The sequence below is a fragment of the Dryas octopetala genome, chromosome 5 (genome assembly GCF_963921425.1).
Source record: "Dryas octopetala chromosome 5, drDryOcto1.1, whole genome shotgun sequence".
In the NCBI taxonomy this organism is placed as follows: Eukaryota; Viridiplantae; Streptophyta; class Magnoliopsida; order Rosales; family Rosaceae; genus Dryas; species Dryas octopetala.
In genome coordinates, this window is record NC_141370.1 from 14,200,554 (window position 1) to 14,215,929 (window position 15,376).

At 33.8% G+C, this 15,376-nt stretch overlaps 2 protein-coding genes across 4 annotated transcripts; both read left to right on the forward strand.

The window, feature by feature from the left end:
• The first annotated feature begins 5,199 nt into the window (after positions 1-5,199).
• On the forward strand, positions 5,200-6,865 carry LOC147284611 (eIF-2-alpha kinase GCN2-like). The gene is made up of 7 exons (XM_086245711.1): positions 5,200-5,259; positions 5,347-5,389; positions 5,458-5,575; positions 5,659-5,713; positions 6,042-6,169; positions 6,293-6,468; positions 6,561-6,865. The coding sequence occupies exons 1-7, from the start codon at positions 5,200-5,202 to the stop codon at positions 6,863-6,865; spliced, it is 885 nt and encodes a 294-aa protein (XP_086101837.1).
• Positions 6,866-9,670: 2,805 nt separating this feature from the next.
• Positions 9,671-14,238, forward strand: LOC147284612 (F-box protein At5g07610-like). 3 transcript variants are annotated; one of them, XM_086244997.1, is made up of 3 exons: positions 9,671-9,947; positions 10,047-11,302; positions 14,002-14,238. In XM_086244997.1, exons 2-3 carry the CDS (start codon positions 10,095-10,097, stop codon positions 14,174-14,176), a joined length of 1,383 nt encoding a protein of 460 aa, XP_086101123.1. In that variant the 5' UTR covers positions 9,671-9,947; positions 10,047-10,094; the 3' UTR covers positions 14,177-14,238. The 3 variants fall into 3 exon arrangements, with proteins under 3 accessions (XP_086101123.1, XP_086101124.1, XP_086101122.1); XM_086244998.1 differs by having other exon boundaries at positions 10,139-11,302; XM_086244996.1 differs by having other exon boundaries at positions 9,671-11,302.
• Positions 14,239-15,376: the final 1,138 nt, after the last annotated feature.

Genomic DNA, 15,376 nt, shown 5'->3' on the forward strand with positions numbered 1-15,376 from the left:
CTTCCAATCAGTCAGATCATCCATTTAAGTTGTTGCATCTTTCGATCTTACAAATTTTTGCATCAACACCACATACAACTATTTCTCATGTCTCATTTTACCTTTTTTCGTCCATTGCCTTAAATTAACACTTGAATGAAGGGTTCTGACAAAAAAAAAAAACAAAAAACAAATGAAAGGGGGAAGGACGGAGGACTCGTAGTATATCTCTAGATCTGGCAAAAGTGAAAGACCTCACAATCCATCAATATTGACGACAAAAATGTCTATGCCATATCAGCATTTTTGACGGCTTAGGTACGGAATGTACGGAAAAAGGTAAAATGAGACATGAAAATAGTTTTAGGTGGTAAAGTGGGACAAATAAACATCTGGGTAGTAAAGTGTGAATCAACTGAAACTATGAGAGGTAAAAACATAATTAAGGCATGGAACAAGCATGATCTACTTCAGCAGCCAATGATGAATTCTTTAAATATACTGCATGGTTCACACAATTAATTAAAGCATTTTTAGATAGCATGTCAAGTAAACTTTCAACATAGTTAAGCATTACAAACCATACTTATGTACTGTATGATGTACTCATATTTAAATAGAACCTATATATATGCATAAGACATAATGTCATATTACTCTAGAGTTAGAGCTGCTTCAGATCCAACACAATGGCCAGTATGGGAAACCTATATAACTACATAAGTAGGCTGGACCTAAATTTAAAAGAACCCAAACCAGCCCAAGATTTGATCAGGCTCTATAGCCTAAGCTTGATAAGAATAATATACATGTCTAGGTGTGATGAACAAATAAGCTGCTCCAACCATGTGTCCTTGGCCATTGACAACTCCAAATTTATAAATAGCTCCGAAATCCAAAACTCTCTCTTAGGGGTGTGTTTCGGACAGATCGAATAGGAAATAGGGTGTTCCAATTCCAATCTAAAAAATTTCGGAATGAAATTTCTATTCCAAAAAATCGGAATTTCAACATGTCATTCTAATTCGGAATTTTCGAATTTTTTCGGAATATCACATTTTCGGAACTTTCGGATAAAAATTCGAAATTTTCAGATAAAAAATCGGAATCTTCACGTTACTTTTTGTTATTAGTAAAAACAAACAAAAAAAATTAGTAATTACACGTACAAAAAATGTGGGTACTTTTGTTAGCATTTATGTTATTATGATACACATATATTTATAATATATATATGTTTATATTAATAGTATTAGTTTTTTTTTAATATATATGTATGTGTATGTTTGAAACAAATAACAAATTAATGAAACATATAGTAAAAAACTAAATAAATGATATAATATTAATATAAATACGGAATAAATTGGCATAATTTCAAAAATATCGAATCGAAATGCATTTGGAAAATTTCGGATCGGAATTCGAATTGGATCAGAATTTACAGATACATTCCAATTTCAATCCAATTTTTTTCTGAATTTTTGGAATTCGGCATTTTCGAATTTCGGATTTGATTCGGACGTTCTAAAATTGGAAATTTTTGGATTGGAATCGGTCGGATTCGGATTTTCCAATCTAAATCACACGCCTACTCTCTCTTTAACATGAAAGGATCTAAACCTCCACAAAAACTCACACAACAGACATGGCTTTTACCTTAGAGATAATAATTTACATTCATGGTGTAAGAGATACAAGTTTGTTTCTTCCAAATGCATGTTGAATGTAATCAGTGGCGTAGCTAGGAACTTTACTCATTGGAGGCGAGTTTTAACTCCTAGTATATTCGAAGAAAAAAAAACTCCTAGTATATTAAAAATAGTTTCTTTTAATTTCTTCCAAATAAATATATATATCAATAATAAATTATTCATATCAACTCGATCAGTTTTTTTTTACATTGATAGTATTTTTCGAAAGCACTTACATTAGTAGTTTTTATGCTAGCTCATTGAAACACAAATTTATATTTTGTTATCATAAGTTAGAAAAATAAATTTATTATGACCAACTTATCATGTAAAAGTTATTAACAATCACTGATTTTTTTTTACCAAATCACATTTAAAGTGTTCAAAAATATTGCACAATTTTGTGGACTTATTAATTAGCACATGTAATTGATATGACATAGTTCACATCCAAAGTTATTTGTTCGTTTTTATTAACTATATATATATATGTTTTGTAACACACTTTTAATAGTTTTATTTAAAAAATGATATTTTTAGATGTTCAAAAAATTTCACCAAACTTCGTAAGAGCAACTTATAAAAAACACATAATATTAATATTGATTATATGCTTAAAGATAAGTAGAAAAACTTATTGAGTCAATCAGCCAATTGACCCCCCTTTAGCCTAACTCGTATGAATCAATTATAATTATAAAATTTCACACTGGGGTGTAACCCAGTTGAAAGGACCAATGAATTACTCCCCCTGCACCAATATGTCACGTTTCATAAAATTTTATACATTTTTTGAATGGATAGAAGAGACCTCAAAATGATCAATCCGAGATTAAACAAATCTATCCAAATTTGTACTATATGTATCAACTTCATTGTCAATATATCATAATGGCTAGTATGAGGAACAATATATAAGGGACAAGTGAGGGACAACACATCCAAGGGTTGGATTTGAACCCTCACTTGTGGATATGTTGTCCCTCATAGTAGTTGAACTGGTCAACATATTCTAAAAAAAAAAAAAAAATCTTCAATATCATTAACAAAAAAAAAAAGCTGTAGGGGTCGGTTGACGCCATTGCCCCCAGGGCCCCATCATGTCTTCGCCTCTGCCTCCCCTAACATTAGCCTCACCAGTCGGAATTTGGACTAAGAGGGGGCGCGGCCTTTCCCAAACCCTGCGCTCTTAGAGCCAGCGATGTCATTGGTGTTGAAAGAGGAGGTCGTCGAAGAAATTGCCGGCTAGCAATGAGGTGGAGGTGGAGGGGTCGCATGAGAGTATATTGGGGGTAAAATGGTCATATAGCAAAAGTTTAGGGGCCAAAACTTTTGCTATTTGAGGGTAAAATGGTCATATCACACTTTTCTAATGAGCCTTCACTGATCTTCACTATGACACATAGAAGCCCATTTTTGTTTTCTAATAAGCCCAAGCGCACATCTATATGGTTCTACAGCTTATTTCATTGTTGTATGATAATTTCATTGTTTTGACTGCACAATTATTTTTCTCAAGATGTTCACAACAATAAAAAAACATCTTTACATAATTAGAATTACTTTCACAAACAAAAAATTAAGATAATTAACTTGTTCTTAAGGTAATTAATCACTAAGTATCTCCAACAAGAGTAAATATTTTTTTATAAAATGAGCATGACATATCAACTTTTACCAGTGAAAAAATATATATAATTATTCACTTGGATTTACACATGCTACACAAGAAACTATTTCATATTTTATGCCAAAAATAATTATTTAGAAAATATATGTCATAATATATTAACAAAATAATAGAAAAATCGAAAAGAAAAATCAATTAATTAGAGATTTAGAGGTGAGGGGGGGCCTGTGTCCCCCTGGTCCCTATGCTGTATATATGCAATACAAAGACATAAATTATGCTGTGATTTTAGACCAATAAATTAACACATCCACTGATCCACATAAATGAAAAACAAAAACTGAAAATATTTATGTAAACCCATCAACCCAAAAACCCAAATGAATAATTCAAAGCTACCCATTAAACAAGAACTCAAATTGGTGCTTTAATTAATACAATGTACCATGATTGTGAACTCGCCGAACCCGAGATTTACTTTCTAAACCGGTGGGTAATGCCGCTTTTTATGCAGCAGAGTTTTGCGATGAAGAATATGAAACGACATCTTTGCTCTGCATTCACGACCTGATGTGGGAAACGACATCTTTGCTCTGCGACTCTGGATTTTTCCGTAATACAGTGAGAAACGACGCCGTTTTTATGAAATATTCATACTCGCCGTTTTTTACATAGCTTACTTTACCAAAACGCACCGTTTCTAATAATCCCATTTCTATATATACCTGGGGTGTTCCCTCCATTTTATTTTCGGACTCATAAAAAAAAAGTGGCGCGCTGAATCGTCTGCGATCAAAACGCTTCCAAGTAAGGATTCTATGCATTTTCTCATCTATTTTCTCACTCCCCAAACACAGTGAGTTTCTTGCTGATTTTGAGTTTAGAGAAACTGTCAAATGCTTGCAGATTCTTGATTTCGTGTTCTGAAATATTTGTTTGTGTGCTTACAAATTCTCTTGAAATTGTTCAACTGAAACCTAAATTCATCGAAGATTGGAAGATTGAATCATGAGATTTGGATCGGTGACGTTTGCCTAGAAGCTTGTATGCATTTCTCATTTATTTTCTCACTATCCAAACATTGAAGTTCTTGCTGATTTTGAGTTTTAGAGAAACGGTCAAATGCTTACAGAATCTTGATTTTGTGTTCTGAAATATTTGTTTGTGTGCTTACAAATTCTCTTGAAATTGTACAATCGAAACCTAAATCCATCAAAGATTGGAAGATTGAATCATGAAAAATGAATCGGTGACGTTTGTCTATTGGCTCTGATAGCAGGAGAGCTTTCTAGACAGAGAAACCAAACACGAAAAGAGAGACAATGTTGATGAATAATTACAAAGAGGCATTTTCTCTAGAATTGAATAGAGGCATTTCTAGTCTTTAGGTTCTCCTTTTTGAAGGAATCTTGATTTTTCTTTTTTTTTCATTATCTGATTTGCTTGTCTATTGATTTCTAAGGTTTTTTTTTTTGTATGAGTTTTATTCCCTGTTTTCTCCATTAGAGTGCTGTTTCAATTTTGACTTGATTATTTGTTTGGATGCTGAGAATGTTTAGAGAAAATGAATGGTTTATTCAATTTCATGACATAGGTGTTTGATCTATAGTTGTGATTTTATTAGTTTCTGATGTTTTAGTTAGAGTTTTGCATTTGATGCATCTAAGTGGTTCAGTGATCTATCGCTAACTTGTTAAATTCAAATGCAGTATACATTTATCTTCATAAGATTAATTCATTCATATAGCTCCATAATTATGTAAAAAAGTTATAATAAGTTGTTTTTAATTACTGTGAAGAACTATGCTTACAGATTTCTTAGTTTATGTTTTGAGATATTTGTTTATGTGGTTAGTTATAGCTTCGAGATATTCATTTATGTGTGTAAATTTTAGTATGGGACAGATAAAAATTGAAGGGGTTGTCATTCGGGAACCGCGATATTCAGGCAAAGAAGTAAGTCTTAGCAATTGTTGGCTCAAATTGAATTAGGTTTGATGCAATACAGGAATCCTCATTATTTTTGTGTTGATTTTAATACAGGAATCAAAGTTTTTGACTGAGTTTGAGGAGATCAACATAATTGGTAATTTTCTTTTTGTAATCAGAATTATCTCAATGTGTCTAGTTTCTAAAATTTCTTGGGTGTTTAAGGAAAAGGATCTTTCGGATGTGTGGTTCTCTGTAAGAATCACGTAGATGATCAAATCTATGTTGTGAAGAAAATTCCCATTGGAGCATATGATGACTATGGTTATGAAAAAGTCAGGAGGTAAATATCTGTACATCTTGTCAATGTTTTCTACATGCATTTCTTTGGCTATTAATGTTGCTTAAATAATTCTTTATGTACAGAGAGGCAGTGGTTCTTGCTGGACTGTGTCACCACAATGTGGTCAGATATTTTTCGGTAAAATTTAGTCATGCTCCTTGTCTTATTTTAGCTTATATGAATCTTTTTTAATTTTTGATCACTTAGTTATTGCAAGGTTAAAACTTTTACTTCATCAAAATATATGACACAGTATATCGAAGCTTCTAGCTACTAGCTTATTTAGATTCAGGCATAAGTAAAGGCTGAGAGAGAGAGTGGAGAACTCTCACTCTCTTGTTGGTCAAAAATTAGACTTGGGATTTATTGTGGTGGATAATGGACTTTTTCTGTTTGAGCACAAATAAGTGTACCTAATAGTTTGCTTAAACTTGACTTAAACTTATAAGCAACTTGCATATTCCAGGCTTGGGTTGAACCCACTATTGTTGGCCTCAAAAATGAGCTTGGAAAACTGGTTTCTGAGGATGAATTCAAGGACAAATCCGGTCAGTCTTACCCTGGTTTGTATATTCAACAAGAATACTGTGAAAGGTATAATTAAAAAACTTCATCATTTCTTTTTGGTTGGATTTACAGTTTGTAATCAACTGTTAACAATGCATAAACTTGTGGCATAACTTTCATGTAATATGTCAACATTTTCTGTTTACACAGTTCATTGGAAAAGAAACTAAATGGTGGACTGGAAGAGGATGAGTGTTGGACTATTTTCAAGCAAATAGTAAGAGGCTTGAAATATATCCATGAAAACAAAGTAATGCATGGAGATTTGTCGGTTGCCAACATATTAATCCGTGATGGGACAGTAAAAATAGCGGATTTTGGGCTTGGTAAGTATGAGAGTTGATGCATATATTTAATGAGGAGTAAAATTAATGATGTAGAATGAAAAAATTCAACATTGTTCCCTCTGTCTTTCCAGCACGATGTATTAATGGTGAGGATGCTGAAATTAAAAAGGAGGACAGAGAAGGTTTGTACTGTGCACCAGATGAAAAGGTTAATCCTAAGGCGGACATATACAGTGCTGGGCTACTGCTGTACGTCATGCTTTCCAGATTGACGACGGAACAACAAAGGTGGCATCCTATCGAAGACCTGAAGAATACAGGAAAGCTTCCTACTTCGTGGACTCATCATGAACATACAGACTTTCTGCTCAGCATGTTGGACAAGGACCCATCCAATAGGCCTTCAGCATCTGAACTTGTGAGACTTGTCATTTGAGAGTCTTCCAAGCGGGCATAAACTGATTTGAAGATACACTAGTAACTTGTTTGTCAATTCACTTGTCACTTGTTTCCGAATACACTTGTCACATATATACTTCACCTGCTTCCCACTTGTCACATAAATACTTGGCGTGCTTCATTATAAATATCACCTATAGTTTGTTCTAATCTCCTTGGGCTCTGTAAATATCACCTATAGTTGATTAAATTGTTTACTCTATATATACATATTTCTATCTTGGGGAGGGGGTTTAACTTTGAATCTCAATGTCCTGACATTGTGGTTAAATGTAGTAAACAAATAGATACTAGGTGTAAAGTTAAATAAATACATATCGTTAGCATATGCTAAAAAAGAAAAATATATATATATACTTAGTAATTACGTATGCTAAAAATATGTGTGTACTAGCATATATTATAGAACTATTTTTGTATTTAACCTAATTTTAATTGTATTAATTCTTTCTTTTAATATATATCTATATATATATATTTAAAAAAGAAAATGGATCAAACAAATTGAAATGATTTTGAAATAAATCGGAATGATTTCAAATTAATCAGAAATATTGGATCATAAAGACTTTGGAAAATTTCAAAAACTTTTTAGATTGGAATTCAAATTGGATTGATTTTAAAAAAGCATTTTGATTTCGATCCGATTTCTTTTGCAATTTTTTAATCTAAGATTTGATTTAGGAGTGCAAACGTAAGAATTTTTAAACCGGAATCAGTCATAATGGGATTTTTCGATCCAACTTACACTTCTCTCTGAAAAAAAAAAAAAAAAAAAAAAACCCAAACTTGAATTTTGTATTTGATTCAAGTGTGCCAAACTTGAAAACTTTGAAATTGCACTCAGATTTTATAATCCAACTGGCATCGGCCCTATGGGCTTTTTCTCTTGATCGTACACATATCATCAATGGTCGTAACCCTATGGAGATTGTACAAATATGATCAATGAAAATTCTATACACAGTACACACCCAAACTTCTTAATCTCCCATTTCTCTTTTTCTTATTTCTAAAGAGTAAAAAACATTTTTGATCTATGTGTTTTACCCTAAAAATAAAATTGGTCACTATGATTTCAAATTCTGCATTTGGTTTTTATGTTTTATATTGTTTGTAATTTAAGAACATTTTATAACCAAGATGAGATTTTTTTCTCATATCAAAACTCGGGAGTTTTACTAAAAAATGACCAAAAAATCATGTTTATAACCTTCAATTTGATTTTTAAACAAAATTAAAATTTAGAGTTTATTAAAATTGTCCTCATATTGCAAAAAACATAAAACACATGAACCAAATGTAGAATTTTGAAACCACAGGAACCAAATCTGTTTTCAGGGTAAAATAAAGGGACTAAAAATTTTTTTTACTCAAGAATTATCGAAAATCTTATATATAATTTTGAATTTGATTTTCAAACCCTAAAAATTTGTGAGCCCCAATTTATCTAGCAAATAAACATGAAAATAGGAATAGAAATTAATTTAGAAAGCCCATTAGATGGTCTTTCAATCTCCCAACAAATTTTTTCTCAATAAAAAAAAGGAAGACTTAGAGTACAATCTATTTTATGAGTCTTTTTTAAACTAAGACCATTAGTGATTTAGGGTTTTTAATCAAGTCCTTTTATTTTTATTCTTTGACGGCTTTATAGGTTTTAACTCTGGAATTTTAGATCCCGCCCAAAATTCTAGAGTTAAACCTAACATGCAGTCTCTATAAAGCCCACTCTATACCCTAGGAAGGGAAATACTCTTCAAATCGGGGAAGACTTTATTATGAATTAAAATGATTTTCTTATAAATTAAAAGGACTTTATTATGAATTTTAAAAAATTTCTTATAAATTAAAGGACTTTATTATGAATTAAAATGATTTTCTTATAAATTTTAAAATACCTCCGGTCTCTATTTAAAAATTATTTTTCTAAATGACCCAACCCTAATTATCTCATAAAAAAGATATAACCCCAAATTAAATAAATGTGTTTTTTTGACAAAATTTCAAAATGGCTCTAAGGTTGCAAACTAAATAAAACACAAGAATCTAATTCATAAAATTGCAAAATGTGATTTTAGGTCAAAACATAAGAACAACAAATATAGTTTATCCATTCCAAATGGGAAATTCCACACAAACCCAAAAAAATGCTGAATACACCCTACAAAATTGTTCATCTAATAATCTTAACTTTGCCCACAATTAAAATTTTAAAAAACACCTCAGCCCCCGGTGCAGCACCTATGACTTTGCCTTCCTCCATCACCATCACCATCACCATCACCCTCTCTCTCTCTCTCAATCTCTCTTCACTTAGTGTCGTTGATGAGCCCATAACGACACCAACAGTGGAGTAAGTCGACATCATAGGCATTAGGTGTGTGATAAATTATTATGTGTGAGTATAATACTACAGTATATTAGGTAATTAACAATAACACCATGTAATATTAGGTAATTAACAATAACACCATTACATGGGGTTACAGTAACATCAATAACTTTTTGTATTTTGGGAGGTGGTGAGGCGCCGGAAAAAGGTGGGGTAGACGGATTTTGTATTTTTGTATTTGAGGGCAAATTTGGAATTATGGGGTAATAAATGTAGGGTATATTCAGCATTTTGTTGGTTTATATTATAGAATTTCCCATTCCAATTTTATTTCTGTGGTTCAGACGAATCAGACTTCAGCAAAAAAGAAAAATTTATTTCTGTGGTTGGGTAAAATGGGTTCAAGTGCAACGAGACTTCCTAGCCACAGGCCCGCAAGGTGAGTCCAAGGCGGACCAGACCTCGAAGCCAGATCTAACAAAACAGAAGCTGTCAAGGCAGATCTAAGCAAGACAGTCTTCATAACTCCCGTAACTCATCCTGACAAGAGTCGACCAACCCTCAAATTAGCCGAAAAACCACCAATCCCACTCACCATTATCACCACGTCTCCGGCCAGGCCAAACCAAAGTCTGCTACTTTGAGATCAGAAGAAAGAGAAGATATCATCCACTCAGAGCAGCCATCAAGACAATTTGTTCTGACGGAGAAATAAGGATAAAAGGTGATGTCTTTTTCTTTTTTTGGTTACAAAAGGTGATGTCTTTTTTGGCTACTACGTTTCTTACTCGTTATTGGTTTCCTTTTCTGCTGCTACTGTCAGACTTGTCAACCTGAATACCACCACAGTGCACAGTTAGGATTTGGGTATATGGGGAATTTGTTTGAGGATTTGTTGTTTGAGATTTTGTGTAGATTATCAGGGAAGGACCTGGTGAAATGCAAGAGGGTGTCCAAGTCATGGCATCGAATTATTTCAGATATTTGGGTGCGGAGATTTTGGGCGCAGTCCCCTGTTTTGGGTCTTTACTTTTACACTATGGACGGTGTGGCATCTGATGTGCGTCATATAAATTATGTCTCTCTCTTGAATTATAAACACATGGAAGATAACGAGGAAAAGGAAAAGACCCGCTTCAAGGCCTCAGCATCTGATTTTTGGCATTTCAAGGAAAGGATGCAGTCTTTTCGACATCAGAGGCGCTATGGCGATGCTTACCTTGATTGTTGCAATGGGTTACTTCTGTTATTCAAGTCACGCACTTATCAGTTGTATGTGTGCAATCCCATCACCAAAGAAACTGTGGCCATACCTAAAGTCAGTGCACACCACCATGACCATTTTTGTGCTGCCTTGGCTTTTGACCCAGCCGAATCTCCTCACTGCAGAGTTGTCCGAATTGATTATTCTGAACCCATGTCCTCAAACCCAACCTCAACCTCAACACTGCTGGACATATTCTCGCTGGAATCTGGACAGTGGGTTCGACACGGTTTGCAACTTGACCCCATGTTTACAGAGGGGTTCAAAAGTTTCGAGTTGTGCAGGCATTTTGTATACTTGCACGGGGCGTTATACAGCATAGCCAGTTCATGGAAACTTTTATGCATTGACCTCAATACTGTTAATTCTCGTGCCATTGAACTCCCTGACCCTGAGGCTGACAAGACCTGTGCGATGGGATGTCTTGGGGTGTCATCGGAACTTCTCTATTATTTCAAGCGTGATAGTTCAAATACTTTTCGCATTTGGTCTTATGATGATCGATTTGAATCTGGTGAATGGACTCTCAGATACAGTATTTGTTGCAAAAGATTGAGGTGCTGGATGAGCAATTATATAGACTATGATTGTGGTCCTACCCCATGCCTTGAACCCTATGCATTAAGTCCACATTCTGATGTCTTATTCTTTGGCACTCGCAACTTTATCTTAAGCTACCACTTTGAAAGCAATACGCTCAAATTCGTGTGTCAAACAGTGTGTAACATAGCTGAAACTGGTCGTTTCTTTGCTCTACGTGCTTGCTTCCTACCTTTCTACCGGTTGGATAAGAGGAATTCGGGTTCTACTCCATTGTAAGTTGACTGTTTCTTTTCCCTTTAAGCCTGTTGTTGTCTTTGGTGCTTTACTTTTCATGTGAAGCTTACCATTAAGAAGAGTATTTTTGCGAACACATATATTAATATAAATTGTAAGATTTACACATCATCATATGTACTAGCCATCAACAAAAAAACATCTTCATATGCAGGTCCAATTCAAACTCTTATTAGATATTGTTAATTTAAACTCATATCTTCAATTTCACTTAGGGTTTTTTAATTGTTTGTTGGATCAGTGTCATATAGATCTTGGAATTCGAGAGTAGTAAAGCCATAAGCTCTCTTTGGTGGAATTCATGTCATCAGTTTGTTTTGATATTGCTACGGGTTGCAAACACTTTCAGTTTATCATTATAAACATGAAGTATGGATATACTATTTTTGAAGTCATATTCCTTCCAAAATTTATGTTTATGCAGCTTTTGTTGATGAATAATTTGTATATTTTTTTGTTTTCTAGAACTGAAACCTTGAAACCATTGGAAATTGGAAAATACCGTAATTTGGAATGTGAAAAATGGAGCACATATAGATAGCTAAGTTTCCAATTGGATAGATGACATTGTTTTAGCATTCAAGAGCAAGACAAACCTTCTTGGGTTTGACAAACATTGATTGATTATTAATTGGTATCAAATGGTATCAAATAAATATGCTTGCAGGCAGTTGCAGGGATGGTCTTTTATCTTCTCTTAGATATGGACTTATTTATATTTCATTAATCTAAGGTACCATTACCAGGAGTGCAGTTGATGATGGACAAAAATATGGAAGAAATAGTTGTAATTATTGATACCTGCCTGCTCTTAGTATATTGTGTCAGTATCATTTTACTTTTTTACGCATAAAAAAAAAAAGACGATTAAAGGTCTTAGTTATTTACTTACCTTTCCTTCTACCTCAATAGGATTGTCTGTGTTAGTGCATCTGGGTCTATGTTTTGTTTTGCTAAACAAGGGGGGTTTGTTGCTACGGATTCTGTCCAAATAGGTGATAACAACATGATTTATACCCTGTTTCAGCTAAAGGTAAAACATTGTTTCACTCTTGTTTGGATTATAGATCGATGGGCTTTTTCTCATTTAAAAAAACAAGGTCAACGGGCTTTCACTGTGTTGGGAAACTGGGAATGGTATGAGGAACAGTTAGGAGTTGATTACAAGTTTACAACGTTCTTCATAGTTATTGGTGATTGTTGGTGAGTTTTCTTGGGCGAGGAGGTTTTGGTCAAAAACTTTGTATATGAGTTTTGTTTTTCCCATAGATGAGGACTAGCAAGCATTGTTACTAAATTATTTGGAAAGTTTGGAAGAAATTTTCACTGGAATGTTAAATTTGTGGGTGTTTCAGGATAGAATTGTTGTTTCTTGAGAATTTTTTGGAAAGGATAGGAACTGTAGGAAGTTTGCATAGTATAGAGTTTTATGTACCACTTCTATTATGAGGCATTGGGAATGGCTCTGGTGTTGTGTTACCTTTGAAGAAAATACTGCATGATCTGCATCTTAGGATGCCTTCAGAAAGATTCTTTCTTTGCTTTAGCTGCTTGGTTAGTGAACTGTTTTACAATTGAGAACCATGTGGTCTGGGGTTCCAATCCCCTCAAGGTACCTACCTAGCTATTTGCTAGAGTTTCCTGCCTCCTAAAGATTGTAGAGTTTGGCAGGAGGCCTCTGTTTCGAATCTTTCGATCTCGGGTCAGCGAAGCCTGTTTGGGGATTTATGGGTATAAAAAATAAATTTTAAAAAGATTGTGGTGATATATTTTAACTTCTGCTACTAGCTATATTTGTTAACTTGCCTGGAATTTTTGGTAGAGCATCTATGCTACTTGGATTCAGTTGATATTGTCTTATATTATTATACAGTTGTTGGAGTGTCAGAAAGAAAGGCCTTTTCAAAGTCTGATTAGACTTTTTAGTGCATAACTGTTTAATGGTTCAAGTTTAATTTTCATGGAACAAGATTAAGCTAATGCTTCTGCAATGATTCTTAACTGAATGAATGCGTTGGGGAGAATCCTCAAATCTACTCTTTTATGGTGTTATTGAAATTATTTATCAGTCTTCCAAGTTTTGGTAGTCAAATTTAGATTTATTACTTTGTATTGACCATGCTTCCACTATGCTCAAGCTGTCCTTGTTTTTCTTCTTCCTGTGGATTCTTCTAATATCTTATTAATAGGAAAGAAATTTTCTGGATGCTATACTCTACTTGCTGTATTATAGGCAACCTTTCTGTAGTAACCTTCTAGGGTGCATTACATGATACTTGAAACACTTCTAAGTTATGTTTTCTAAGCTTTCCGTAAATGCTGGGATGCAAGCACAAGCATGATATAATGGGAAGGCCTGTCCTATATGATTGGCATGAGTATGAATGAACATGGTAGAAAGTAGATACAGGCATAGTAAGTCTATTAGGTGTAACCCAATAGTTGATCATTGGGTAATTTTAAGGGTAAGCTTGCAACCTCGCATGACATGGAGAATATCTTGTTGGTAATTAAGCGAAAGGTTTAGTGTTTGTTGGTTTGAATCTGTTACACATATCCAAGAAAAGAAAATTTTTTTGATAGACTCTTTGTTGCTTTACATGAAGCTTTGGTGCGTTTCAGTTGTATGCTCTTCACCCTTTGATCGACCTTTGTTCATGTTTTCCCTGTTGAGCAGACCAGTGGTTTCTGAGGGAGCAGAGATTTTGAGTGCGGAAGTACCATCTGATGAGCAGGAAGGTGACGAACAAGAAGATGGCTACCTTTACATGGAAAAGTTTAAATTCCCCTCTCGTTATCTAACAAGACCGTTTATTTATCCTAGTGAAATGGATTTATGTGTCGATGACTGATTTCAATTTTTGTGGATTTTGGTTATTTAATTATAGAATATTTATGATTTGGATTATGACTCTATTTGTTTGTTTGTTATTTAGAAATAAAAAATTAAGCTTTAAATAATTTATTTGTTTGACCATGAATTACGTTAATAATTGAAAAAATTATTAGCCTATAGATGAATACATATGTTCTTGATTAAAATTCATGTTTTTTTTTTTTTTTTTTTGGGTGTAAGCCAAGTTGGTGAAATTTAGGGTCATGGACTCTAAATCTGCGTCATGTGTATTAATCAATGGCATGCAAAAAATTAATTGAAAAAATTGACATAAGTTCAATATAGACACTTAACTAATTAGACTATTTTAATTGGGTTCATGAATAAATATTTTTTTAAAAAATATACACAAATTAAGATCTAACTTGAAAAATAAACATTCGTCATGTATATCAATAGTGCCACGTGGATAACAAAATCATTCAAAAAATCACAAAAATATTTATAAATATTAAAAACTAATACTGTATTTGAGAATCCATCAATCATACTTTATATAAATGTACATCTGTTTCATCAATTTCTGTATTTAGTCAACTGGGTATCTCCGTTAGTCTGACCGTCAAGAAGTCTGTTAACTACTGACGTGACATAGGCGAACCCAATACTTGGCATTGATGTGTCGGCCCCAAGTTGGTTCCCGCCCAACTTCGCCACATCAGTCCTGACCCAAAGTGGTTCCCTCCAAAACACACTGTCACGTTGTCTGACACACTACACATCAGATTAAAATAATAATAAAATATAGTATTTTAAGAATGATTTGAAGCAACACTGCCGTTGCAGAATCGTGATGGGAATCAATGCGAATCTTGAAACCATGCGCCATTGAAGAGCCATCCATGCTTATAAGGCGGCACAAGTGCAGAGAATTAAATATATACGGGCATTAGAAGGATTTATGCTTAGTAAATCTCTGGGTTGCTCATCTTTAGGGTTCTTGAGTTTCTTTCTCTTTTTCTTTGTACTTCTTATCTTTGTAGGTCTGTCGCGACTGAAATGGAGTGGGTAAGATGTGGCTGTGGACTTAGGCCAACCATGCTAACCTCTTGGACAAATTTGAATCCCTGGAGGAGGTTCATTCGCTGTCCCAGATATGGGGTATATGTTGTTTGATTCTTAATGCTGGGTGATGTTAATTTCTTGACTTAATTGA

What these genes read in the sequence shown, in the direction of transcription:
- LOC147284611 (XM_086245711.1), top strand. Translation starts at nt 5,200, where the DNA reads ATGGGACAGATAAAAATTGAAGGGGTTGTCATTCGGGAACCGCGATAT. An exon ending in GGTTATGAAAAAGTCAGGAG is followed by an intron (nt 5,576 to 5,658) that starts GTAAATATCTGT and finishes CTTTATGTACAG; the next exon opens with AGAGGCAGTGGTTCTTGCTG. An exon ending in ATGTGGTCAGATATTTTTCG is followed by an intron (nt 5,714 to 6,041) that starts GTAAAATTTAGT and finishes TGCATATTCCAG; the next exon opens with GCTTGGGTTGAACCCACTAT.
- LOC147284612 (XM_086244996.1), top strand. Translation starts at nt 10,095, where the DNA reads ATGGGGAATTTGTTTGAGGATTTGTTGTTTGAGATTTTGTGTAGATTA. An exon ending in AATTCGGGTTCTACTCCATT is followed by an intron (nt 11,303 to 14,001) that starts GTAAGTTGACTG and finishes CCTGTTGAGCAG; the next exon opens with ACCAGTGGTTTCTGAGGGAG.